This window comes from Thamnophis sirtalis, unplaced genomic scaffold, assembly GCF_051295495.1.
Source record: "Thamnophis sirtalis isolate CommonGarterSnake01/CBP01778 unplaced genomic scaffold, rThaSir2_p1.2 scaffold_2, whole genome shotgun sequence".
In the NCBI taxonomy this organism is placed as follows: domain Eukaryota; kingdom Metazoa; phylum Chordata; class Lepidosauria; order Squamata; family Natricidae; genus Thamnophis; species Thamnophis sirtalis.
The window spans coordinates 85,037,579-85,065,242 of NW_028261382.1; the positions used below are offsets into that span (position 1 = coordinate 85,037,579).

Consider the following 27,664-nt stretch of genomic DNA (forward strand, 5'->3'; position numbering starts at 1 on the left):
CCCTACTGCTGTTCCACTTCTCAAGCCAAATTGGTAAAGGAATCATAAGGCAACAGGTTTGAACATATTTTATTACAAGTATCTTTTTTTTTTAATTTCAGAAACAAACAGTATAATTGGTTCTTTCTCTCCCTGCTCCACATGCAAGCAGCCCAAAGAAATTAATGCACAGGAGTGCCTTTGAGTATACCTCCTCTGCTTTCCATCAACTTGATGAGCATTCACATTTTAAGCTTATTAAAAGTTAGTTCACCAAATAGCTCATAGTTTTGATGAGCCTGCACTGATCAATTCATCCACAAGAGGGCCTAAGTATGCATGTATAGAATATACGCTATTCTGTTAAAAAAAATTAACAAAGAATGATAAATGTGGGAAGGGAAACATAACTAAGAAATATCTTTATTGGGGTTACCCAAAATATCACAAAATCTGTATAAGACAAAATGTTTGAGAATGAGAGAAATGCTGCCTCTAACATTCAAGTATGCTTTCAAGCATCCTTTATACATGGGCATCTGTAAGGAGAGAAGGTCAAAAATGTCAGACTTTGTACTTCCAATATTTTGCACAATGACATCATGATCCACTAAGAGAGCATGACAATCTATAACAGGTGCCAATAAATGCTGGGAGCTGGATTGGGCTGCAGAATTGATTGGAAAGTGGACAGATGTATCTCAGATTGTTGCTGAGAAAATCCCAAGGACATGTAAAAGCTGAGCTCAACTTGAGGCCAATTCTCTCTTTTTGCAATGCACATTTTGCTATAGTGCCAATAATCATGTGAAGAGCTATGCAAGCTCCTGTTAAAAGCAGTTGAAGCAGCTAAGAGTGCTAAGGAAAACTTTCTTCTATCAAATATTGTTCTGAGGCGAGGGAAGAAAGGCCTACAGTATAGTAGGTCTCCCTCTCAGAACTGGAAATCACTCCCTAAATAAACAGCTTACAGCCATAACATTCTGAAACAAATGTCTCAGAGTTTAAATCTTATTTGGTCATTCCACAAGCTACAGCAATGGACTTTGCCAGGGAAAAATGCAGGATACAGTTAATAGAAGAGGGTTTGGAAGAGAGAAAGAAGGGGGGAAATGGGTCCCTCTTTTTAGAAATCAGTCTCATTTTCTTCATCACTGATGTCTGTGAGTGGGAATTCTTGAAGAGTCTTTTGAGTGATGGAACTTCTGGGCTGCATGGAACACTCCTGGCTTAGAATTGCCTGAAGAGAAGAGACAGGGTTGAAGGGAAGCAAAAGACCAGCATGAGCATCATTAATACACCCCCGGGGATATCAATCTAGAATTCTATTGAAGAGGTTCCACAAATCTACAGTGCCGTTTAGAACCGGTTGCAGCTCCCTCCCCCCGCCCGTCCGCACATCATCAAGATGAAGAGCGAGAGGAGGAATTCTGGGAGTTGAAGTCCACAAGTCTTAAAGCTGTCACGTTTGAACACCCCTGGGGTTTTTTTTCCTAAAGGGTTAGGGGTGCAAGAGTCTTGTAACTTGACAGTTTTAAGACTTGCACACGTCAATGCCAGAGTTCCTCAGCCAACATGATTGGAGGAGAAATTCTGGGAGTTGAAGTCCACAAGTCTTAAAGCTGTCACGTTTGAACACCCCTGGGGTTTTAAAGGTTTAAAGGGTTAGGGGTGCAAAGGATTAGGGGTGCAAGGGTCTTGTAACTTGACAGCCTTAAGATTTGCGTGCTTCAAATGCCAGAGTTTCTGAGCCAACATTTTGGTTGCTAAGCAAGTGGGTTGTTAAGTGAGTTTCACCACATTTTACAAGTTGGCCATGCCCACCCAATCACATGACTGGCAAGCCATTCCCACCCTGTCACATGGCTGGCAAGCCACTCCCACAAAGCAGGCCACAAGTACAGAAGAGGTTCTAAATTTTTTTGAAACCCACCACTGGACCCACCCCAACACACCCTTTTTTATCCAAACTCACAATCTTCTCCTCTTTGGCTGGGGGGCTTCGAAGAAACCAACACAGAGGCGCATAAGCGATGTTGATCCCTGAAATGATGGCCATGAGCCAAGGGAAGCCAATGGCTTGTACGAGAGCACCCCCTGTAGAAGGACCTGTCAAAAACATGACATTATTCTGACTGAGGACAACTATCCTTACTTTAGTCAATGAAGAGGGTGGAGGAAGACGGTGCAGCAATTCTCTGCTTTTAAAATGTGTTCATCTGTAACGCAGCATAGTTTTTAAGTGTTATTACTTATTGGCTTGGGGTTGTTGTTTTTTTGGGCAGAAAATTAAAGAGTGAGAAAAATTGATTTAAAAAAAACTAAGAGTGGATTTAGGGTTCAGGTTTCTTTCTGAGAAACGAATCACCAATCTTAAAAAAAAAAAAAAGTAAATGCCGCAATTGAGCAGCATCTATGAGCTGCCCAGAAGAATCAGCAATTTGGGGAGAGCTGTAAAAGTGCTAAAGTGCAGATCTCCTTTAGGAAGTCATATGTTTCAAACAGCTGGTAAAGGTTCCGACCAGTGGTGGGATTCAGCCACTTCGCACCTATTCGGGAGAACCAGTTGGTAACTTTCTAAGTAGTTCAGAGAACCGATTGTTGGAAGAAATCTCCTTTTGTTTTTTTCCACTTTACAGGGCTAATCCTGTAAGGAAGGCAGGAAGGAAACATTCTAGTGTTGTTTCTAGCCTCATCTTTATTGCCCTGCTTACAGAAACTGCCTCTCCGATTAACCCTTAGTACATTGTAACAGCTAAGGTGAAGCGCCCATCGACGTGAGTGACGTTGAGTTGGCCATGCCCACCCAGTCACATGACCACCGAGCCCCACCTACCCAGCTGGTCATTAGGGCAGAGAACCGGTTGTTAAATTATTTGAATCCCCGCACTGGTTCCAACCCTCCATTTCTGTTCTTCTCATAGAGAGACAATGAACTATGCATGAGGAGACCAGATTCAGTCATGGGATCAATATGGGTGACTTCGGGCTAATCACTCCCTCTCTGCCCAGGATACTTTTGTGTGGGGAAATTGAAGGAAAGATGATACTTTCAGTTCCTGCATGAATGTCAAGATGAAACAAAAACGGTAAATAATTCATAATAATTCCAGCGTCTCTATCTTCCAGCAAATTGCAACTTATCAATTCAAAACTTACAAACTTTTAACAAACTAAACAGCCAGCCATCCCACCCACCCCCCACTCCTCTCTCTAGTTAGACCAAGACTTAATGATGCATGCCTAGACTGATTAAAATCCATTTTAAAAAGTTATCCATGATAACATTCTGTGTTGATTAGAATGAGTCTCCTTGAAGCATAACTAAATCTGCCTTTTGCTTTTGTTCTTTTTCTGTCAAGCACATGTTAGAAAACAAACTAGTCAATGCCAGCGTATAGATGAAACGAAAAAGTAATTTATGTCATTATGATGCATATTAGTCCATACCAATAGCAAAGCCCAGACAGAAAGCCACGTCAGCAATGGCATAGACGCTACCATAAACAGAAGTATGGCGAAGATCCACCAAGTATCCCATGATAGGCATCATTGATGAATCCACCATGCCTGTCCACAAAATAAAGCATAAAGATCTGATAATAGCATTTCATCCCCCATTCATGTTTTCATGATGATTCCAGAACATGCTTGCATTCTCTAAATCTGGAATGAAATAGACATCATGAGCAATCTGAAATATACATTGTAATCCCTTCAGTTTTGAAGCTCAGAATAGTGGCTCTTCTCCACCCCAGGGGTGAGTTCCTGCCTGTTCTAACTTCTTCTATAGAAGAGGTTCCACAAATCTACAGTGCCATTTAGAACCGGTTCCAGCTCCGTCCCCCCGCCCGTCCGCACATCATCAAGATGAAGAGCGAGAGGAGGAATTCTGGGAGTTGAAGTCCACAAGTCTTAAAGCTGTCAAGTTTGAACACCCCTGGGGTTTTTTTCTAAAGGGTTAGGGGTGCAAGTAACTTGACAGCTTTAAGACTTGTGTGCTTCATTGCCAGAGTTTCTGAGCCAACATTTTGGTTGCTAAGCAAGAGCGTTGTTAAGTGAGTTTCACCACATTTTACAAGTTGGCCATGCCCACCCAGTCACATGGCTGGCAAGCCATTCCACCCACTCATATGGCCGGCAAGCCACTCCCACCCAGTCACATGGCCAGCAAGACACTCCCACAAAGCAGGCCACACCTACAGAAGAGGTTCTAAAAAAAATTGAAACCCACCGCTGCCCCACCCCCATAGTAAAATGTACTGCCAAGAATTAGTGTGCCTATAAAATCACTCAGCTGGGCTTGACTGCAGGAATTACAGTCAAGGAATGACTACAACAATTCAGTTCCATCTGTACCTAGTAAAATTAACTGAAGATACGGTAATTGTCCTGTATTGGTTTGTCACAGGTTATCAAGTCTTTGAAAATCTTACCAAGGGCAAAGCCAAGTCCAATGTTAGGTCCAATGAGTCCATAGATATTATGTGCCAGGGGAATCTAGGGTGCATAAGAGAAAGGATTAAAGCTCAGAAGATGTTGTAACTGTTATTCCTGATGAAAACTTAAGGTGTCTCAAGTTCAAAGAGTGATTAAAAGAGCCGAGGTGGTGCAGTGGTTAGGGTGCAGTACTGCAGGCCACTTCAGCTAACTGTTATCTGCAGTTCAGCGGTTCTAATCTCACCGGCTCAAGGTTGACTCAGCCTTCCATCCTTCCGAGGTGGGTGAAATGAGGACCCAGACTGTGGGGGCGATATGCTGACTCTGTAAACCGCTTAGAGAGGGCTGAAAGCCCTATGAAGCGGTATATAAGTCTAACTGCTATTGCTATTATGCTGTTTCAGCCATTTTTGCATCTCAGCTTGCCACAGAACCAGGGGTGGGGGGAACTAGTTTTGGAATGCCAGTTCCCGGTGACAAGAAAATAGGGTGGGGGGAGTGAAGAAACTATTCTTTAACTATGCTAAAACCATGGGAATGAAGTAGAGCTGGTTTCTGTTTCAATCTGTGCTGAAATGATTCAGTCAATAAAATTTTGCATTAAGCGATTGAATCATCTCAATAGTGCTTGCTTGCTTGGGTTCATCAGTCGGAACCTTGACATTAAACCACCTCTGCCAAAATCCAACTAACAAACCAAAATTTGAGGGTCCTGAGCCCCAGCAGCCTGTTCAGTCACCTCCAGAAGAGTGTGAAGACTCAGGGAAGACCGCAGAGATGGAGTGCAAAGGAGACCCAGCAGCGAAAGAAATCCCAGGAGTGGCCCAGGCAGATTTTGGAATCCAGGCGATGGCAACCCGCCTGAAAGCCCAAATGGAGAAAGTTGAGTGAAAGGTAGTGCTGGACAAGGCCACAGCAACTGGGGAACTCTAGCAGGCAAAAGAAGAATTCTGGTGGAGCAGGGCATTGAAGGCAGCCAAAGCTGAGTTCCCATTGATTTCCCCTAGAAAGAAGAAACTTTCTTCATAAACCTGGTGTCAGGCCTACAGCGGTTCCTTTAAGAATCCTTGGCCTGCCACAGTCTTATTAAGGGTGGGATTTAGCAAAGGGTAGAATGTGTTGTTTTCAAAATAAGAAATTCTTTCCTAGAAGCTCAAGGTCATCTTTTGTCTTCCAAACCTGAGCACCTGGACGGAAGCAGTTAGGCGTGGACTCCAGCATGGAAGAAGAAGATTGGACCATGTGATGGACTGTGGGTGTGGGGGCAAGATCATGAACTTTTAACTGGGTGGGATTCTGATGTAACTTCCAGAGTCGGAATCGCATAGCTCTATGCCAACATGCCTGCTTTATTAAATTGGAGCTTTAAGCATAGTTTTGGCTTCGACTCTGATTTAATTTGACATGGTATTTGGAAAGCTTACATCATTCCGACTCTGGAAGTTACATCAGAATCCCACCCAGTTAAAAGTTCATGATCTTGCCCCCATACCCACAGTCCATCACATGGTCCAATCTTCTTCCACGCTGGCGTCCACGCCTAACTGCTTCCATTCAGGTGTTCAGGTTTGGAAGTCAAAAGATGACCTTGAGCTTCTAGGAAAGAATTTATTATTTTGAAAACAACACATTCTACCCTTTGCTAAATCCCACCCTTAATAAGAGTGTGGCAGGCCAAAGATTCTTAAAGGAACCGCTGCAGGCCTGACACCAGGTGTGAGCACACCCTCCTGGCCTACCCCAACAAGGTAACAATGATAAATGCCATTGTCGCTAACCTCGAGGGGGATGTAGCAGATTGGGTGATGGAGCTCCATAACAAAGGGGCATCAGAATTAGGGAATTCTGATGCTTTTCTGGTGGAGCTCAGAGCCAGAATCGAAGATGACACCCAAGTCCAACTGGCAGAATAGGAGATGCAAACTATTGGGCAAAAGAAATGACAGGTAATGGAGTACATTTGTGAGTTCCGGAGAATTTCAGGGAAACTGAGGCACTAGCTGGAGCAGCTACTGGTCTACCATTTTAGAGACGGCTTGAATCAGGAGCTGTACCACACTTGCTTGTCCTGGGGAACACCCAACTGGATCCATGACTGGTATTGCCTGGCAACAGTGGTGGAGCTCAATATAAAGGAATACAAGAGACATGGGGAGTGAAAGCTGGCCAAAAAAGAGTCAAGAGTGACCCCCATTGGGAAGAAGACCACCGCCTGTATCAACACCAGCCCCCCTGAGGCTCTAAGGCACAAATCCACTTGTGTTTCCAATGTGGCCAGGAAGGCCACCAAGCTGCTGTGGTCCTGGCACCAGCCCCTAAGGTGGCTTTTGAAAGCCCCAGTCCTGCCCCAGTGAAAGAAACCCTAAAAGAAGGGATGAGAGAAATTGCACGTAGTGCACCAGGTCATGGATGTCTCTTCCCCTAACAGTGAAGGGGAGAGAACTTTGACCAAGGAAGAGCAACAGCTTAACTTCTATGAGAGCAACAATGAAAGGGAGGATGATCCAATTGTAAGTGGATTTCACCCAAATCGAGAACCTGGTGAAAGCACTCCTAGATTCAGGGTGCATCTGATGCTTAATCAGCTTGCAGACAGTGAAGAAGCTGGGGTTATGGAGTGCCACCCTATGAAGTTTGAGCAAGTGGATGGCTCATTGATAGTGGGTCATTTCATAGCTTGCCCAAGCCTTCCATCAGCCCAGAAATTGGCTAGGATGTTCATACAGCACATCTACTAGATACATGGGGTGCCCGAAGAGAATCGTTTTGGACCAGGAAGTCCAATTCACAGCCAAATTTTGGAGGGATTTCATCAAACTGATAGGGTCATCCCAGGAACTTGGTTCAGCTTTTCATCTGAGGATGAACGGGGCTGCAAAACATGTTAACACAATGGTGGAACAATACTTGCATTGCTATGTCAACTATCGGCAATCTAACAGGGCAGAAATCCTGCTGTTTGCTGAAGTGTCCTACAATAATGCTGTACATACTGTATTTCTCCCAAAATAAGACAGGGTCTTATTTTCTTTTGGCCCCCTGAAATAAGCACTTGGCCTTATTTTCAGGGAGTTCTTATTATTTTTTAGGTGCAGAAGATGGTGTGTGTGGTCACCTCATGGCTGCTGCTGTGTTGCAATATTTTCAGGGAGGGCTTATTTTAATGCATGCACTCAAAATTCAATTGGGCTTATTATCCAGGGAGGTGTTATTTTCAGGGAAACAGGGTGGTAGTAGGGGACTTACCCCTTTTAAGGTAGCAATGGGGGTAGAATCTGTGCCCAAGCCAGAATACCCTGGGACCCACCCACCCCTTGTCAGTAAGCTTGACTGAATGGGTAGGTTCCCTCCCAAAAGCCTGGGGAAATGTGAAGAAAGCATTAGCCAAAGAGTCAGAAAATCCAGGCAGATAAGCAATCATCCCAGGGGACAATCCAAAGAGGGGACAAACTCTATAAAGTATCTAAACTTAAGGCTCCCTGTAAAAAGCTAGGACTGAAATACATAGGACTTTCCCTATTGTGAAAGTCATAAACCCAGTCACAGTGGAGTTCAACCTACCCTGGATATTGAGAAAAGTGCACCCAGTATTTCATTGCAGTCTGCTTAAACCAGTGGTGGGATCCAGGCTCTGGCCAGTGGCGAAAGAGCCTCCAGGTCCCATCATAGTGAGGGGTGACAAGCATTATGAGGTTAGATGAATAGTGGGATCCAGGCTATATAAGGGAAACCTCCAGGAATTAATACAATGGGAGGTTACCCAATGTCAGAAGCACGGTGGGCTAAAGCTCAGAATATGAAGGCAGACCAATTCATAAGGAGATTCCATGAAAAGTATCTCCCCAAACCCAGGGCCCCTTCCTAGTGGGTTTGGGGAGCCCTGATGTTTACCATTTTCCAGGTACCCTCCACATGCTAGGATGGTCCAACTTTGAAGTTTAATGGGTGATTATGCTGATTCAGCCATTTATGCTTCTCAGCTTGCCACAGAGCCAGTGGGGAGGGAAGCCTAGGTTTGGAATGCCAGTTCCAGGCGACAAGAAGAAATTGTCCCACGGGAACCAAGGCCATCTAACCAGTTGGTCGGCAGGGACCTGGACAGGTTTCCATAACAATAGCTAGATGTCTAATTGGACAATGTAACCTGCACTAATGTGGTGGGGGGGGAGGGAAGAAACTATTCTTTAACTATTGTAAAACCGTGGGAATGAAGTAGAGCTGGTTTTGGTTTCAATCTGTGCTGAAATGATGTAGTCATCTCAACAGTGCTTGCTTGCGTGCTCGGGTTCATCAGTTGGAACCCTGAATCAGAAATATTGATACAACATTCAATCATTAGACAGAATGAGGTGAAGTCAGCTCCAACCCTTAAAACCTTTTAGAAAACCCTCAAAGTTCTATCAGTCGTGAGGATCTCCTGGCATATCACACCAAGATATGACTTGTTTACTCATGGTTTAATAAAACTAACTGGAGTACACAATAAATCATGGTTTATAAACTATAATGAGTAGATTTGCATAAGACACTAAACAGAATAAAACATCGTTGCTTAGCTAGGTTTATGTCCTAACCAGGTCTTCAAATTAACTAGTTAATTTGAAGCAGTTCACTAGACTAGAACCATGAAGGTCCAGAGAAGAAACTGGTGGCATAGGATGGGAAAAACACACAAGAAATGGGTGAAAGAGTGGGGGGAATTTCTTTCCTTCACTTTTCAATTCCCCCATGTTTTGCCATTGTTCACTAGTATGTATCTCTTTTCATAAAATTCTGTTAGGATGCAGACTGCCACCTTCATATCCTCTTTGAAATTCCTGCGCTACCTGCATAACTGTTGGCAGATATTAAGCTGGAATTAAGACTTTTGGCTTGGTTTCTCCATTTTTGGTTTATGTAATGTGTTTGTCATACTCACACAGAGGAGGCTGACTCCTATGACCATCATCCCAATCAATGAACACAGCCAGCTGCCAAGAAAAGCAATGAACAAACGATATCAAAAGTTTCAAAAGCTGTTTGAAAGTTTCATCTTGCAAATTCAATAAAGTCATCAATACTAGGATACCTTTCTTTGCAGAAATCAGCAATAGATTTCTCTGTCAGAAGTATCCTAAAATACCTGCAGTAAATCTCTGTAGAATTCTAACCAATAGGGGGGAGGGAGGGAGGGAGGCAGGCAGACAGACAGACAGAGATCTTTTATGTAGGCAGGATAAAGAATGCAGGCTAGATAAATAAGGGATGGATAGATAGATAAGTTGATGGGTTAGGTAGGGATGGATGGATGGAGAAGATGGATGGATGGATAGATGGATGGATGCATGGATGGATGCATGGATGGATGGATGGATGGATGGATGGATGGATGGATGGATGGATGGAGATAGATCCTGATTTTTTTCTCCTGTACATCACAAAGGAAACACTCCTAAGAATCACTTCCTTCTCTATGACAACACCATCAAAGATGCAACAATAGTCCACAATATTTCAACATTCAAAAATCTTTTGAACTTCTCTACTTACCGCCCCATTTTATTGGCCAATATCCCAAAGAGATTGGTCCCAATTAGATAAGAGATACTGGCAGGCAGAAAAGCTACCCCTGTAAAACAAAAGAAAACCATCTGAAAGAAAGGCATTAGAGCATTTCCAAGGACAGAAGCCCCTCCTGAGCCTTTGCTTAGAATCCTATTGCATATGTGTGTGTGTCTGTGTGTCTATACACAAATTAGTCAAATGCAAAAGACATATTCTTCAACAAAAATAAGGAACCAAAGTGTCACTTCAGGTTGTCCTATAAAGAAATTCAGTGTTCAATTGAAAGTAGAAAATGTATGGAGCTCAGTTCTAACAAAAGATACTAAGCATAATAATTCAATTCAACCTTTAGAGGCAGCATCCAGTTGCTAAGAGATAGCTGGCTGAACTGCAAAATTTATCTTGTGCTTCATAAAATCCATTGTATTCAAAATAAATTTCAGGGCCAGGTCCTTGCCGGCATTGACCTATTGTACATTAAGCCCGTCCCTTCCTCCCTCATTTCTACTTTACATGCTGCACCAACCAAAGAATAATTTGCTTTGCAGTTATAATTGAACCAAAATCAAATATTTGACAGGCTGTTGCTTATCATTAATTTATTCTCCTGCAGTTGACAGATGTTATCACCAGCAAGCATCTGTTTGCCTGAAAATGACAGAACGGGTTTATAGAAACTCAATCATTGACGTTTAATTTCCTATAGGGTTTTTTTTACTTGTTTTGCAAGTCCTCTGGGGAAATTTACATTCTTTTCATTTTGCTAAGAAACAGCAGGTTGAGCAAATTTTAAAAAAACGTATTAGTTGTTCAAAACTACTCAGTGTGTAAATGTCAGCCAATAGTGTCAACCTGATTTTACAGCATATCTTTTCAATGTATTTTCATTTCATCTTGAAGATCCATTGTATATAATTATAAGGGTTTTTTTAATTAAAGAAACAAACATAAGTGTTCTAATATTTATAATTGTGGATTGGAGATCCTTGGATATGAGATGAAATATTATTCTTTTATAGCTGAGATGGTGTTAAAGTGCAATTCGTAACTTCCCCATCCATTGAAAAAGATATATAATCTGAGCCATGTGGAGATAGCACTAGAAAGTTTTTTTTCCAGAGAGTCTGCTCTAAATGACATTAAATCTTGATCCATTGCTGTTTCAATTGTTAAGCAAAACTAATACATGTTTAGGCTTTCCTTTCTCCATGAAATTCATCCTGGTTCAATTTTCATTTACCTTCATCTTTACTTGGTAGATTGGAATTGACTAAGAAAGAAAACGTAGCTCAGGGTCACTCAGTGACAAGGAGGGATTTGGACATCTGTGCAAGAAACAATGACAAGTGGTGGACAAGGGCAAGAGTTTTTATTGGTGATGTGTCTTTTGTTATTTTTGTTTTAATCAGAATGACATGGATTATATGTTGTGGTGATGGTCTTAATCTGGGTACATCACTTAGAGTCACTGTTGTGCGATGGACAGTTTTATAAATCAAATAAACAAATAAGTGTGCCATTTGGCTCAAGATAAAAACCATTTTCCCCACCCCAAGTCTATTCAGGAAGCGGGAAGCACCTGGGAGGACAAGCCTGGATAGACTCCAGCATAGTAAACACTTTAAATTTCTGCCATATCTTGTGAATGCAAGTTATCATTTTAGAGCTCTCCAAGGTCCTGAAATACCGGTTTTATCAGCAATCCTTAGATCAGTGTTTCTCAACCTTGGCAACTTGAAGATGTCTGGACTTCAACTCCCAGAATTCCCCAGCCAGCATTCGCTGGCTGGGGAATTCTGGGAGTTGAAGTCCAGACATCTTCAAGTTGCCAAGGTTGAGAAACACTGCCTTAGATGATTAATGTACTGCACAGAATGTTCCTTCAGGTAATGACCAGAGGAACTGCTCAGATACCTACTACTTGGGGAATCCACATATTTATTGTTTGCATTAAAAAAAGAAAAGAAAATCAATGTAGATTCTGCCAAAGGCATTCAGGATAAAACAAAGATGCCATGCAAAAAATGGAGCAAAGCAAATATTAAGGGATATAAAAATAAGGAGAACGGATATAGGAAAGAAATAATGAGACAATATTACAAAACTTGGGGACTACAGGTCTAGAAAGATTGTGGAGAACTTTGTCTTGCATGGATGTTGTCTCCGGTCTCAGAGTGGGCACCCCTTCAGTATCATCATCCCTATATTTGCCATCCCATTAATAACAACTTCACCCATCTCCCCCTTGCTGTTTTTCCAGAAAGACATAAAGAAAGTGGCAAGTCATCCTCAAAGACTTATCTTATCTTATCAAGAGTTTCTCCTGGCTGCTTAGCTTTAGCCAGCCTTTAAACTGATTAGCAACCCTCAGTCACTCAGCTAAGGCAAGGTAGCAATTCAATTGTTGTGGCAGAAAGTGTCATTGAGAGCATTAGTCCTCCATAAATTCAATTTCAGTGCCTTTTACAGAACAACACAGCTATTTCATCTCATTATTCCATCTCTGTGGTGGCACATAATTGCTATATGCTGAGTCACCAACCCTCTGCCTCTACAGAAGCTTTTTCCTTAATCAGTAGGGAACTCTTCAATAGTCATAGGCCCAGATTTCACTCTTTCTTTCTTTTTCTTTCTCTCTCGACTGTATCAGTTTTCATTAACAGATGAAGAAAGACACTTTTTTAAAGTTAATACTGCATTATTCATATGCAACAGCATACCTGAGACTACAGGTGCTGCTGCTAAGATAACACTGAAAGATTAGGCGAACAGATATGAGATTAGGAATAAAGACTGGACTACTGCAATGCGCTCTACATGGGGCAGCCCTTGAAGAGTGTTCGGAGACTTCAGCTGGTCCAGAATGCAGCCGCGCGAGCGATTGTGGGTGCGCCACGGTACACCCACGTCACATCTATCCTCCGCGAGCTGCGCTGGTTGCCTATTGGTCTCCGGATACGCTTCAAGGTGCTAGTTATTACTTATAAAGCCCTACGTATTGGATCTGGGTACTTGAGAGACCGCCTCCTGCCAATTACCTCCCATAGACCCATTAGATCCCACAGATTAGGCCTCCTCCGAATTCCATCTGCTGGCCAATGCCGGCTGTCAACCACCCGGAGGAGGGCCTTCTCTGTGGCTGCTCCGGCCCTTTGGAATGAGCTCCCCGTGGAGATTCGGACCCTCGCTACCCTTCAGGCCTTCCGGACAGCCGTTAAGGCCTGGCTGTCCCAGCAATTCCGCCCCCTACTCGAATTTGCTGTGCTTGCTGTGCTTTTTTAAATTGTTGTATCACTGTCCTGTTTGTCTTACTTTCTGTATTTGTTTTTCCTCTTCCCCTGGTTTTTGTTCAGCCGCCCTGAGTCCCTTCGGGGAATAGGGCAGCTTACAAATTGAATAAATACCGAATACCAAATAAAGCTGATACAAGCATTAGAAAGATTATTATGGTTTGAGCAAGGTTGCAGCCCAAACAGGAAATTTATAATAACAGATGAGGCTAACAGCCAACCTGCATCAACAGGTCCCATTTTGAGCATGTTTCATACAAGAAGAAAGTTATGGTTCCTCCGACTTACTCAAAACTGATGCATCAAAGATACAATCCATTAACTATCCCAGAGTTCCTTTACGATTTCTACTGAACACTTTTCATTGGACAGAAGAGAAAATAACCTTTTTACCTGCAATATTTGCATTTCCATTAAATAATTTAATTTCAATTTAATTAGACACAATTAAAACAAATCTAGATTTACTCCTGACCCATATGTTATTTTTGAAGTATGGTTTCCAGCTTGCCATTCAAAGACAAAGTCCACCCCAAGGAACACAAAGGGTTTTGAAGTCCCCCTGAATTGATTTTAAATATATACAATTTGCATCTTAGGGTAACATTTAAAGACTAAATTAATCTAAGTATATTTTTATTACCATTCAATTCCTATGAAAATTATTTCTTTGAAAAACTTACCAAGTTGCCATTCTGGGGAGCACATGGTTTGTATCATCCAAATGGGCAACGTAGCCTCTAAAATAGCAACTCCCATGTTTCCAAAGCAAATTGAACCTGGAGGAAGAGAAAAGGTGCAGTTGAGAGCATCACATTTGAAGAAAGGCATGGGGAAAGTAGATGGAGAGAAAGGCAATAGCAATAGCAATAGCAATAGCAATAGCAATAGCAATAGCAATAGCAATAGCAATAGCAGTAGACTTATATACCGCTTCATAGGCCTTTCAGGCCTCTCTAAGCGGTTTACAGAGAGTCAGCATATTGCCCCCAACAATCTGGGTCCTCATTTTACCCACCTCGGAAGGATGGAAGGCTGAGTCAACCCTGAGCCGGTGAGATTTGAACCGCTGACCTGCTGATCTAGCAGTAGCCTGCAGTGCTGCATTTAACCACTGCGCCACCTTGGCTCTAGCCAAGGCCCTCTTAGCATGATTGGGAGATTGGAAGCCAACGACAAGGGATGGAGGGAACTGATATGTTCTTGGACTTCCAAATCCCCAGGTGAAAGTGGACATGGTGGACATCCTTATTCAATAACTGAAGGCTATCCCAGAGAAAAAGACCAAGAAATGGACCCCTTGCTCTAGGCTAAGAGGGCAAATGCAAAATATGAAATAACGCCTCTAATAACACCAGGCAGAGATAATTTTAGGAAGAACAGCAATTAATTTGGAAATCTGCACTGCATGCAGTGACCTAATACTGTCAGGTGCAAAGAATCAGGACCATACGTTAAGTTGCAGTGAATAAGATTTATTGGCCAAGCCTATACACAAGAATCTAGTCAACTAATGTTCAGCACTAAATTGATACTAGATATAGAGTCAAGAGAATTCAAGAAGTGTTGAACCTAGACCATTTGTATGAAAAACACAACTCTAGGCTGATGACCCATTTAACTCTATCCTCGGCTCTGCCTGATCTTCTTCTACAAATACCCCCTTTAGACTCTCTGATTCTACATCTGCTACATGGGACAATAGAAAGAGTAGGGTGCATTTTGTTTGGAGAGATGTAAAACCATCTTCAACTATACGGCATGCTTTATTTTTCTGGCAGGCAGGACCAGAAACAATAAGCAAAGCTGGTGATCAGAAGAATCTTCCCTAAACCCACCTCCGTTCCACAGAAGCTAAGCTGAGATGATGGCTATTGTATCCTCAAGACCAAATGCCCATAACAGGCAATAAAACTTACCTGCTGCAATCAAAATGTAGGGATCCCACAACAAGGTCAACAAGGAGGCTCCTTTGATACTCTGGAAAACACACAGAGAAGACAGATATGTTTCAGTGGAAGATGTTAATTGGAGTTGTTTTGTTGCAAAAGAAAGGCCTACTTTTCTAGCAGCTTTCAGAGTTCCTCTATTTTTGCTCTGAGTAAAAATGCTTGTTTACTCTTGATATTATAACTCCTAATCTGATATTTTTAGATTGCTGCTTTTAAACAGTCATTTTATTTTGCATTAAAAGTAAAAGTAAATAGATGTGTAGATCCTTTGCATCAACAAGCAGGGTAAAAATATTTTAATACATACATAAAAGGAAACATAAATGGGTGTTTTTGCCCTACCTCGGGTGAAATCTTTGTTGGATGCAGGATACAAAGCTGCAAAGCTAAAACAGAAATATAATTATTTCATGCTTGGAAATACCTTTCCATCTTTCCATTATGTTCAATCTCGTTTCTATTCAGTAGCTCAGTTCTCCCTTGCCATCTTCTTAGGATGTTTTCTGAGAAGGAAGCCTCACTATGCTCATATATGGCATATATTTCACAGACAAATTGGCGGCTGGAGCTGTCTTTTCCAGCTCAATGATTTAAGGTGGGCCCTGACCTGACTACTTCAAAGGATGATTTATATTACCTCCATCTAAGAGAGCCAAGACCGCCAGGATCAGAAAAGGAGATGATTTCCCAACAAACACATACATCACACCTCCAAATGGGGCTCCCACTGCAAAGAAAACACATCAGTGGTGCTAATATGAAAAGAGCCACACATAATAAAACAAGTCTATGAGTATAGGCTACGTTGCATTTAGGGTTAGTTGCTTGGCAAACTGTTATTTTCCTGCTTCGTTTCTGTTTTCTAGACCAAACAATCCAACCACTTTACTATTTTCAATCGTATGAGACTATAAAACACACTTTCTTTACAGGATGTGATTGAACTTGATGATAAAATTCATCTATTTCCTTGTCTTCCGCATCAGTGGATAACTTAGACAAGGATTGTCCATGAGATCTACCTAATAATATTTGGCCATTGAGTATACATTATGGCCAACTGTCTTTACTATATCTTTCTGACTGTCGAAGCTACAATATTCCTTCTTTCATGTCATTGTTGTGCTATGTAGTAAACAGTGTGATCTTCTGACTAAATGTTTCCAGTTCCAACCTATTTGTAGTTCGTATCATATAACACACCTGTCAGTGTGTGGTCAATTCATTTTATCTTTGATTGTGTTGAACTTCCCCAAGTTCATGCTTCTAATATTTAATGTTCCCATTGCAATTCTGATTTTCCAGGTTTGGATTTTCTCTTCCTGCATATCAACATAGCCTTACTAGAGTTGCCTTATCAGTGAGGTGGGCAGCATATAAATTTAAGAAACAAATAGATAAAAATATCACCAACAATCTGCATTATAAATGCCAGTAATACTTCAAAAGAACTTCAGTAGCATGTTGAGCATCATCCAATATATGACATAGTGGTGGGTTTCAAAAATTTTTAGAACCTCTTCTGTAGGTGTGGCCTGCTTTGTGGGAGTGGCTTTCCAGCCATGTGACCGGGTGGGAGTGGCTTGGCAGCCATGTGACCGAATTGGGGGTGGCTTGGCAGTCATGTGACTGGGTGGGCGTGGCCAACTTGTAAAATATGATGAAATGTACTTAACAACGCTCTTGCTTAGCAACCAAAATGTTGGCTCAGAAACTCTGGCATTTGAAGCACGCAAGTCTTAAAGCTGTCAAGTTACAAGACCCTCGCACCCCTAACCCTTTAGGAAAAAAAACCCTAGGGGTGTTCAAACTTGACAGCTTTAAGACTTGTGGACTTCAACTCTCAGAATTCCTTCTCCAGTCATGTTGGCTCAGGAACTCTGGCATTGAAGCACGCAAGTCTTAAAGCTGTCAAGTTACAAGACCCTTGCACCCCTAATCCTTTAAAAAAAACCAGGGTGTTCAAACTTGACAGCTTTAAGATTTGTGGACTTCAACTCCCAGAATTCCTCCTCTCGCTCTTCATCTTGATGATGTGTAGACGGGCGGGGGGAGGGAGTTGGAACCAGTTCTAAATGGCACTGTAGATTTGTGGAACCTCTTCTATAGAAGAGATTAGAACTGGCACCTCTGATAGGACACCATATTGTCCAGCCATTTAGTTTTCTTGGTCAGATACAGGAGTGGTTTATCATTGTCTTCTCCCAGCAGGTTGAAAATGAAGTCTTTACTATTATCACTAAAGTGATCACCTTCCAGGATCTTCCTATATCCTTGCTACCCAATATAGATCCCTACTTGTGTTTGGGAGGTGGAAACTAGAGTGAGCTTCATGCCTTCGGTGACCTTATTAGCAGGGGTGGGTTGCTGCCAGTGTTATTGCCGGTTCTCTGTGCACCTGCTTTGAGAACCGGCAATGTTCTTCACTTGTTCTCTTCCAGGAATGCTAAGCAATAATCCATAGTAGATCGTGGTTACATGCAAAGACCCATTTGGATATACAGCAGATCTACCAGAGAACTACAGAGAAAGGCAACTGAATAATGAACAGTCCTAAAGGGAAGCAGCTGGGGAGATGCACCTAGAAACTCCCTGCCTGAGTTTCTAGGTCCCCTAAACAGTATTAAATGTACGTTTACTCACTCAGCACTCCCAAAGCCAGACCTCCCAATGCTATTCCCATTGCATTTCCCCTCTCACAGTCATCAGGGTACACACTTGCAAGCATCCCCAGACCTGCAGGCAGAGACAGAGTGGAGCCAATCAGTTTTGAGTTGCTGGAAATAACCAACAGGCAAGGGTTAGTGTTAGAATTATTGCACTGTGCAGAAGTGAAAGACTGAGACTACCTTCATGGTCTATGGAATTCTCCTTTTCCCCAACACCACTAGCTGTTGTGGAAACTGTGATTTCATGTGTGATAAGGGAGAATGTATGCTCCCCAACGTTCCACCCAAACCTCCTCCAATATTGAAGATTTTCTTTTTTAAAAAAATTTCTTTTATCACCCCAAATTTTTCAACTCAATAAATAGATTTTCCCTTTATAATTTCAGCATCAGCCTCTTTACTCCAAGACGTAAAGTAGAACTGATATAGAAATTATATGTTGCAGGAGGCATATCCTTTTCGGTCCCTTGTTTGAGAACAAGGAATGAGATCTTTGGTCATCCAGCTAAGTGATGTGAATAGCAACAATCAAAGATTCCAGGTGGGCAACTTTCCTGTCCATTACTGGAGATGCCAAATTTAAACAAGGGCTTTCACTTTCAGGATGTAACCCATCAGAGTGAGAAGGCAGGGAATGTTGCAGATCCCATCTATTTAAAAAAGTAGACCTAATAGAGCCTAGAAAAAGGGCCTGCTATGTAGTGGCTCCTTCCCTTTGGAACATCATTCCCACTGAAATAAGGTTGACCCTTCTCCCTGCTACTTTTCTGGAAGGCCCTGGAGATATGATTTTGTCAATCAGTCTGGAGACTCCAGGTTCATTCAAAGCTTAGTGTGTGGTTTATATGATTGTATTCATCACCACTGCAATGAGGGGGTGGTGTATTGTTGATTTTTAATACAATATGCTGCCCAGAGTCACTAAGTGTGAGTTGGGCAGCCATATAAATCTATTTAATTAATAAATAAGGGCCTCCTGGCACTCCAGGATATTGTCCCAGCTGTGTACGATCTATAGAACTGCCAGGAGTACCTGCCAGCATGTTTACCTGCAACAGATGAGCAGGAAGAACCAAAGCCTTGCAGCGCTCGAGCGATGAACATCAAGGTGTAACTCCTTGAAAAAGCAAAAACTAAAGGAAGAAAAAGGTGCAGAATCAGATTACTGGAATTATGGATCCTTTCCAAAAAGGACTTTTGGAGAGAACTGTATTGCCTCATTGCTAAAGAGTAGTAGTACTTAGACTTACATACCACTTCATGGTGCTTTACAACCCTAAGTTGTTTACAGAGTCAACATATTGCCCCCAATAATCTGGTTCCTCATTTGACCAACCTTGGAAGGATGGAAGGCTGAGTGAACCTTGAGCCAATCGGGATTGAACTCCTGGCAGTGAATGGGTGATTGCAGTTGATGAATTGGCCTGATTTGCCAAAGCAATTCATGAACCTCAATACCTTTATGAGCCAAAACCTGAATTTTTCATATATTTTTTTTTTACAATATTCAGAACAAAACAGTTATATGAAAGGAAGTAAGAATAAAAATGTATTACATTAGGAGAAGATTACTTGCAAAAAGTGTTATATAGGGCGGAAATTACATACAGCAATGCAGAGGAGAAGAAATCAGTGGTGGGTTGCCAATTTTTTTTACTACCATTTTGGGCACGCCCTTGAGCATGTGCAATGCTTCTGCGGATGTGCAGAAGTGTCCGGGTGGGTGGGCGGAGTCTCCCGCTGCCACTACTACCGATTCACCCAATCCGGGCTGAACCAGAAGCAACCCTCCTCTGGAAGAAATGCATATGCTGGAATTTTCATGTAGAGTTTTTAAAACTAAATGGATGGAAGCCTAAGCCAACACTGATTTTATTTTGGGAAATGAGAAGTAAATCAGAAACTGCTAGTTATCCATTCAATAGACTAATTGAGTAATAACAGTCATTTGTAAAATAACAAGAACAACCAATTTACATTTAAAGACAGAAAGTACATTGAAATTCTGGTTACATATTATTTTATTGAATTATGTTGGACAAATATCAAGATGAAGCAAACTGTTCTAATATTTTAGTCTCCCAGCATCTGTAGTCAATGTAACTAAGGCACAAAATATTATGGATTCGGAGACCAAAATATTTGCAGGATGCTAGATTGCCTGCCCCAGAACCAAAACTGTTCAATATTATTCCACAAACATAGAATCATGGGACTGGAAGAGTTTTCAAAGGTCTTCTAATCCAACCCCCCGCACAAGACTTATACAATGATATCATCCCAGTCAAATGATTGACCAGCCTATTCTTAAAAACCTCTAGCAATGGAGTCTCTGCAACTCCAGGAGACAAACTGTTCCACTGATTAATTGTACTCACTGTCAGAAAAGTTCTCCTTACTTCTAGATTGGATCTGTCCTTAACAAGCTCCCATCCATTGCTTCCCGTCCTAGCCTTGATGCTTTGGAGAATAATTCAATCCCCCTTTCTCTGTGACAGCCCCTCAAACAATAGAAGAGAGCTACCATGCCCCCCCCACCAAATCCATCTCGTAGGCTAGACCTACCTAGCTCCGTCAACTGTTCATCATACAATTTAGCCTCTAGACACTTCATCATCTTTGTTATTCTTCTCTGCACATTTTCTAAAATTAAAGAACAGGTTTCTGTATTGTTCACATCTCTATTCTGTAAACATAGTTGAATGGGATGAACAAGGCAGTGGTGGCTTCCTAACCAGTTTACTACCGGTTTGCTGAGAGGGCGTTTTGCAGTTTGACTGAAAACTGTTCTGTGCATGTGCAGAAACATGCCGGTGCCAGCAGAAGAGACCAGGGAACTAGTTCGGGGGCATGGCAGGCCTGGGTCGCTGCCTGTTCCAGCAACCCTGGCCACCATACCTCTACCAGTTCAGCTGAACCAGTCCAAACCAGTGGTAGGAACTCACCACTGGAACAAGGTACTGTTGTATTCTACTCCCATGGGTTAAAATCCAGCAACATTGGATGAGATACATGTTGTGTAGGTATTCATACTTACATAGTGTAGAGACGAACATAATAACAAATCCAAGAAACATGGGGATATGGTATCCTATCCTACAGGGACAAAAAATGGTTTTGAGTTCACTGTACAGCCCAAGCTAATTCACAACGTTTCTTGAATGACCAGGAGGAAGAAGGAAACAAGATTTTCTACTATGTGTCTAAAGCATCCATCATAGTAGGGGACACGATTTTCATTTCCTGAAATCCTTAGGTTGATCTAATATTAGATCAAATGAGGTATTGGCGATGCTTTAAAATGGTAGGTTGCAGTTGCCATTACGCATGTCTTCTGACTGTTGTGAATCATCATAGAGGCCCTATTGCAAATATGGCAACTGTAACAAGCTTAAGAAGTAATCTTGAGGAATAGGAAGAAAAGCTGCTAGATAATGGTCAGATAAAAGAAATCTGGGTCCAGGGCAGAAATGTAGTTTGAAAAAGCGTCTCAGACACGACCCGCCCCAGTTTTTTCACTAAAATAACAAGAAGTCCTGCCTTGGGCATGAAGCCAGCTCTTTCTTGGCAAGACTTCAGAAGTGACTTGCCATTGTTTCCTTCCTAAAGCCAAAAATGAGTGACTGGCGTAAGGCAGGACTAGAAGTCAGAGTCTCCTGTTTGCTAACCTCATGCTTAACCTCTAGCCCAAACTAGTTCTTACTGAGTATTTGAAAAGTTTGCAAATTGAGTGTGTTGCAGTACGGAAAGTCTTTCTGATTTGTTTGTTTAAAAGTTGACCTACCTGTTGGTCAAGGGTCCCACAAAGGGATTTGCTATGAGTTGCATTAAAGCTTTTGAGGCAAAGAGCAGCCCAACGCGAACATTTTCATTTGAAAGAGAGTCCGTTCCATCTGTACAACTATGGTTCAAAGCATCCATGGGGAAAGGGGAGGCAACTGTTCCTTCTTGGCTCCCGTTGGCACTGGCAAGAGTGTCATAGCTTGAGACTGTCATTGTGATGTTGTCATAGTCCAACAAGCCCAAAGTAGAGGGATCAGCTGAGAAAGGCACAGGAACCCTTGGAAGTGTGACCCGAATTGCAGAGTGGCTGATAATTTGATGTGTGTCATATAGAAATGAAGGGATGATTGGCACTGAAAAAAAAGAAAACAGCTAGGCAATATTTCTCCTGCAAAAAAAAAGTTTTCCTTTTTCTTTTTATCATAAATGTATTTGCTTTCTGCCTTCTACCAACTGCTTTTTTATCTATGCACACAAACACATACACAGAGGTGTCAAACCTTGGTAATTTTAACACTTATACATGGTTGTCTGGGGAATTTTGGGAGTTGAAGTCCACAAGTCTTAAAATTGCCAAAGATGGACACCTCTGGCATACACACTCATTATATTGCAGGGCAATCTGATTAGGTTTGGGATGAGGGCAATCGAATACAAACTTGGGATATAAACTTCTATAAACTTTGGGATAAACCTGAAAATTTACCATTTACAGATGGACTTATCCATAAGTACACATAATGGCACTTTTTCTAAACTACAGCATCCATGTTTTCCATATGCATATACACCCATCCACAGATAAGCAAACCCTTAAATCTTTAACCAATATACTGTACCATGAAAAATAGGGTGTGGCATATCCACATACACAAGTTATATTGTAACTAATAAGGTTATCTGCTTGTACATGAATATATACAGAAACTAATATCATTCCAACTGGCAGCCAATATTATTTTATTCACAATGCCCTTGAACAATGATGTATGAGGAATTCTGTGTAATTGAATGGATACTATTAAGAAGTGGCTGCTGAAATAAGCTGCTGTGTGAGAGAAAGCAGTATAAAAGCAACATAAAAGCCTCCACATTTAAGAAGAATGAGCAAACCAAAACACTACATACCCACAACTGTGAAAAGCATATTGTCTACTAGCAGAGCCACAAACACAACCAGTAAAACCAATTTCCGGGATTCTCTTCCCTCTTTTAACAAGAGCCACAGGGAGCATTCAGTTGCTAGGTTAGGAAAGAGTCGAATCTTCATTTTCCGAGTTTCTTTTTACTGCTTCTTAGAATTTAAATTTTTGTGTATCCTGTAAGGGAAAGGTTTTAGCAAAATGTCCACCCAAACTCCAGCATCAATAATATAAAAGGACAGTTCCAAAATTGATTTAAGGACCACCACTTTTTGCAGCTAATCACAAGGCACAAAACAACATGCAAAACTTTCTCGAAATGTTTATCAAGAACGTACAGATTTTATTTCATGCCGGTGAGTTGAGTAAATAAAATATTGACCTAATAGGGATATTGATTCCCACACCCTTCGCAGATATACAGATGGCTCTCTCGATCAATTTTCCAAAAGAAAAAAATGAAAAAATACAACAGATAATTCTGTTAGCCAGTTAACTGCTGCTCTTGTTACCTCTGATCCAAATTATTGTGCAACATCCATATAAAAGTCCAAAATGATTTCTGAAAGAATCTTCTGAAAAGAGCACATTAGAAAACAAAAAGGGAAAATAAATATACAGACCTGAATGACTGCTAAAGTATCATTTTTTCCTTATTCTGGATCCTGAACGAACATGGAGCATCACCAAAATATGAATGATTTTTTTAAAATTAACTAACAATAAGAAGGTTGGAGTTCAGCTTCTGCCTTCTTCAGTTGTTTTGGTGTGAATCAGGCATTATAGCCAAGTACAGACTTACAAACATACACACATATATTATTGTTTCTTTAATCCTTTGCAGTATGAACTGAAAACTATTCAGAATGAGCAGTTAGCAGAGGCTTATTCTTTTAGGTTTGATCAATCCTGACAAGCTTATTTTAAAAAGGTTACAAGCAGCAATCACTGGTCTTCTCCATCACCACAGTTAACAAAACATTCAATCACAAAAGAATCTCTATAGGTATAACTTGAAAGTTTGCATAGAAAGTTGTGCCAAATTAATTCAACTTATTGCATTGTCCTACCCTTTCTTTAAAGAAGGGTTCTAGGAAACCACTGGGATACCTAGAGTTGAACAACCTAAAAGCATTGTCTTTTAATAAGATTTGTGTTTTAGAAGTTTCATAATATTACTCATAGGAAAGAGAGATATTAGAAGTTAGTACAACTCATTGGATTTGAGTTTATGCAAGTGTCAAATGACACTTTTAAACAACCAACCTTCCTTCCTTCCATTAGGTGTCGAGTTGCCTCATCAGCTTCCACCCTGTCATACCTCTCAATATTGAGAAATGGAGAGTCCTTACCGTTCTTGAATATATCACTGTTTGTCTTCCTGGTGCTTTCTCACAGTGCCCTGAAAATGCTTCGTCGTGAATTTAATATTCCTTTTTATCTGAAAAGGATATGAGGATTTCTTGACCAGGAAGGCATAATTGATAGCTCAAACATGCCCCAATCAGTTCAGCAGCTCCATCTGCGTCAAAGCCAGGGAAATGGGAGGTAGACTACTGAGATGATTGGCATTAAGATCCACCTCAAAAATATCCAATTTTAAAGTCAGGGTTTATCATTCTAAAGTACATACTTCTATCCCAGCTCAAAGAGGAACAGACAACAAAATCCCAGGTCCCATAGGAATATTCAGAACACTCTGATATTCTTCCATATACAATATTCCTTCTCTACATCCCCTTTCTAAATATTTTTAGCAACATTACTGATTTACAGAATTGAAGGGAATTAAACAATCTTATCTTGGACATTCCAGGAGCAGCCATCTAAAATTCTCCAGAAACTGCTAAGTTACCATTTTTAGTTGCCCCAAATAATAAGGGCAGTGGTGAGCAACATCTTGAATGTAAGTTTAATTACCCTTCATCTAATTCATTCCCTTCTTTTAATCAACAACTATTCTCCCCAATTCATTCTGATAGAGTAGTTTAATCCAAGAAAAACATGACAGAGGAAAACCACAAAGGGATAAGAGGAAGTATCTGTCAATTTTAAGCCTCATCCAGCTCAAACAATTGGACCATATTGTTTAGGAATTCTAAGAATGGACAGACCAAAACATCTGGATAATTTTGTGCTGGGAAGAGCAGCCTTCGACAGATTGCAGCAATGCTACTGTTGTTTTTCCAACATAGTTAGGTGTTTTAGCAGTCATTCCAGGAGGGAAAAAGAATAGCAGAGTCTGCATCAGCCCTGCAGAGAATCAGCTCCACTGGATTTTGCCTCTCCATAATCCACTGGATTTGATGTTTCTCAACAGCTTTAAGATATGTGGACTTCAATTCCCAGAAGTTGAGTGCTGGCTGGGGAATTCTGGGAGTTGAAGTACACACATCTACAAGTTCCCATGGTTGAGAAACCCAGTTGCAGCTGTTGCATTCAGCTAGAGCAAAGAGCTAAAGGAAATAAGATTATTGTATGAGCTCAGCTGAAAAGCCAGCAACCTTTGTCCCTTCCAATCTTTAAACTATGCGTACATATTCAGCTGGTGCAGTAAACAACCCTCTATTCCCTTTATATTTATACCACTCACTTTGTACTCTGTTGTGCTTAAAAAATTCTATAGGACCCTAAGAATTGGCCCTGATTTGGGTCATTTTCCTCTTTCCCATCATCTCTTTTTCCTTTTATGCTATTGTTTGCTTTAGAGTGTAAATATAAATTCAGAGGTGGCCTTCTGTCCCCTCCCCTTCATTCTTTTTTTAACTAAATCCAGAAAAATAAAGAAAGAATAGACACAATTATAAAAGAAGAAAAAGGCTAAAAATGGTTCGAATTTGCTTTTTTATATATACAAACTTTACAGGCAAAAACAGCTCAGTTCATCAATTCATATTGATAAATTATTGGATTGTAAATTGATGGGAACATCAAGGCAAACTGGCTGAAGAGTAGGATGGAAAGGCTTTGAATCAATCATCTGAAATCCTTTTAGCTGGGCTAAAGAGGGAAAGGCTGGTGGCAGCAACTGACGTTAACCAAATGTACACTGAAGAGGGTAGCATTGCCATTGCAAATTATAATAGGAGCCAGACACTGTTATTACTCAGATATTGGATTAGATATCAGCCATAAGACTAATAAACCTCTGAAGAACAAACATACTGTTATAAATTGTAGACGAGTGGGAAAGATAACCTGGAAGATGACAGCCTATCCGCCCATACAGAGAACCTACACAAATAAAATAAGGGAGGAAATGAATTTGCAAAGAGAATCATATCTAAATGTATTCTGCTTATGTGTACATAAGCTGGGTTGCTCCACAGGAGAAGCTGCATTTGAAGGAAACAAAATATTATATTATATATTTTTCTGTCTGCTTTAAAAACGATATTGCTGTGTGAACCTTATGTGCAGTGGCTATTTGTAGGCAGGTCTAAATTATCTACCTAACTCTTAGATTTTCTCCAAGCATTGTAGATAACACTTCCTCTTCATCCTTTTCCATATCAACCAAGGGTTAGATTGGGCTTACAGTTTACAGATTAACCGAATTGGAAGGGTCCTTGTAGGTCATCTAGTCCAACACCCCTGCCCAAGCAGGAGACCCTACACCATTTCCGACAAGTGGCAGTCCAATCTCTTCTTAAAAGCCTCCAGTGATGAAGCTCCCACAACTTCCGAAGGCAACTTCTGTTCCATTGGTTGATTGTTCTGTCAGAAAATTTCTCCTTGTTTCTAGTTTGAATCTCTCCTTGGTCAGTTTCCATCCATTATTCCTTGTCTGGCCTTCAGGTGCCTTGGAAAATAACTTGACCCCTTCCTCTCTGTGGCTGCCCCTCGAATATTAGAATGCTGTTATCATGTCTCCCCCTACTCCTCACTAGACTAACCATGCCCAATTCCTGCAACCGTTTTTCATATGTTTTAGTCTCCAGTCCCCTAATCATCCTAGTTGCTCTTCTCTGCACTTTTTCTAGAATCTCAACATTTATTTTATAGTGTGTTGACCAAAACGGGTTGCAGTATTCTAGGTGTGATCTTACTAAGGCTTTATAGAGTGGTATTAGTACCTCACTTGGTCTTGATTGTATCTCTCTGTTAATGCAATTTAGGATTGCATTGTTTGGGGTTTTTTTGGCTGCCACTGCACACTGCTGGCTCATATTTAACTGGCTGTCTTCTAAGTGTCAACTCCCAACATTGTCATAGTAAGAGAGGGGGGCAGAGTGCATTCCATGCATACTGTCGGCTGAAGTTGGATCTCAGATTACTGCAGCTGGCTTGGGATGGGTGCATCTCATAGGGGACTGTGATTTATGACACAGGCTGAGGGGAGGGAAGGAACAGGGTAAAGTTCATCTATAAATAAAACAAAGTTTAGATTTGACTACAAAAAGGTGCATCTTGCCTTTGATGCACCTAATAAATGACTAGTTTTGTATTGAAATTGGACTTGATACACATGAATCAATTAGGGGATTTTTGGGAAGCCTACCGTGACATCCCAAACCAACTTTCTGAGTGGTTCCGAGTAGCAATAAAAGTCGGTGGCGGATTGTGCGCTAACAACATGAGAAAGCCACCAGACACAAAAGAGAGAGGTCAACCCAACCTGAAACCCCACAGCTGACAGGGACCCACAGCAACACAGCCCCGAACTCAGTCCCCCCGTGAAGTCCACTGAAATGCTACAAATGCGGAGGGATGTGTCACATGGCATCTGTGTGCATGACCCCAACCCCGATGCCAAGGCCAGAGCCACCACCCAGGGCACGACTGGAATGAGGCCACAAATGAGCCACCAATGCATCCCGGAAGGCCCTCCAGGCTGCAGAGGTCCCTCCCCACCCATCCCTTTC

At 41.4% G+C, this 27,664-nt stretch overlaps 1 protein-coding gene across 1 annotated transcript; it reads right to left on the reverse strand.

Moving 5' to 3' along the window:
* Positions 1 to 177: 177 nt before the first annotated feature.
* On the reverse strand, positions 178 to 24,217 carry SLC18A1 (solute carrier family 18 member A1). Its single transcript, XM_087703773.1, has 16 exons — positions 24,152 to 24,217; positions 22,786 to 22,976; positions 21,659 to 22,010; positions 20,912 to 20,970; positions 18,924 to 19,007; positions 17,849 to 17,941; positions 15,843 to 15,932; positions 15,548 to 15,591; positions 15,173 to 15,233; positions 13,937 to 14,032; positions 9,949 to 10,027; positions 9,338 to 9,389; positions 4,416 to 4,479; positions 3,430 to 3,549; positions 1,955 to 2,088; positions 178 to 1,219 (listed from the first exon to the last, which is right to left on the reverse strand). Exons 2-16 carry the CDS (start codon positions 22,925 to 22,927, stop codon positions 1,106 to 1,108), a joined length of 1,584 nt encoding a protein of 527 aa, XP_087559899.1. The 5' UTR covers positions 22,928 to 22,976; positions 24,152 to 24,217; the 3' UTR covers positions 178 to 1,105.
* Between the last annotated feature and the right edge of the window lie 3,447 nt (positions 24,218 to 27,664).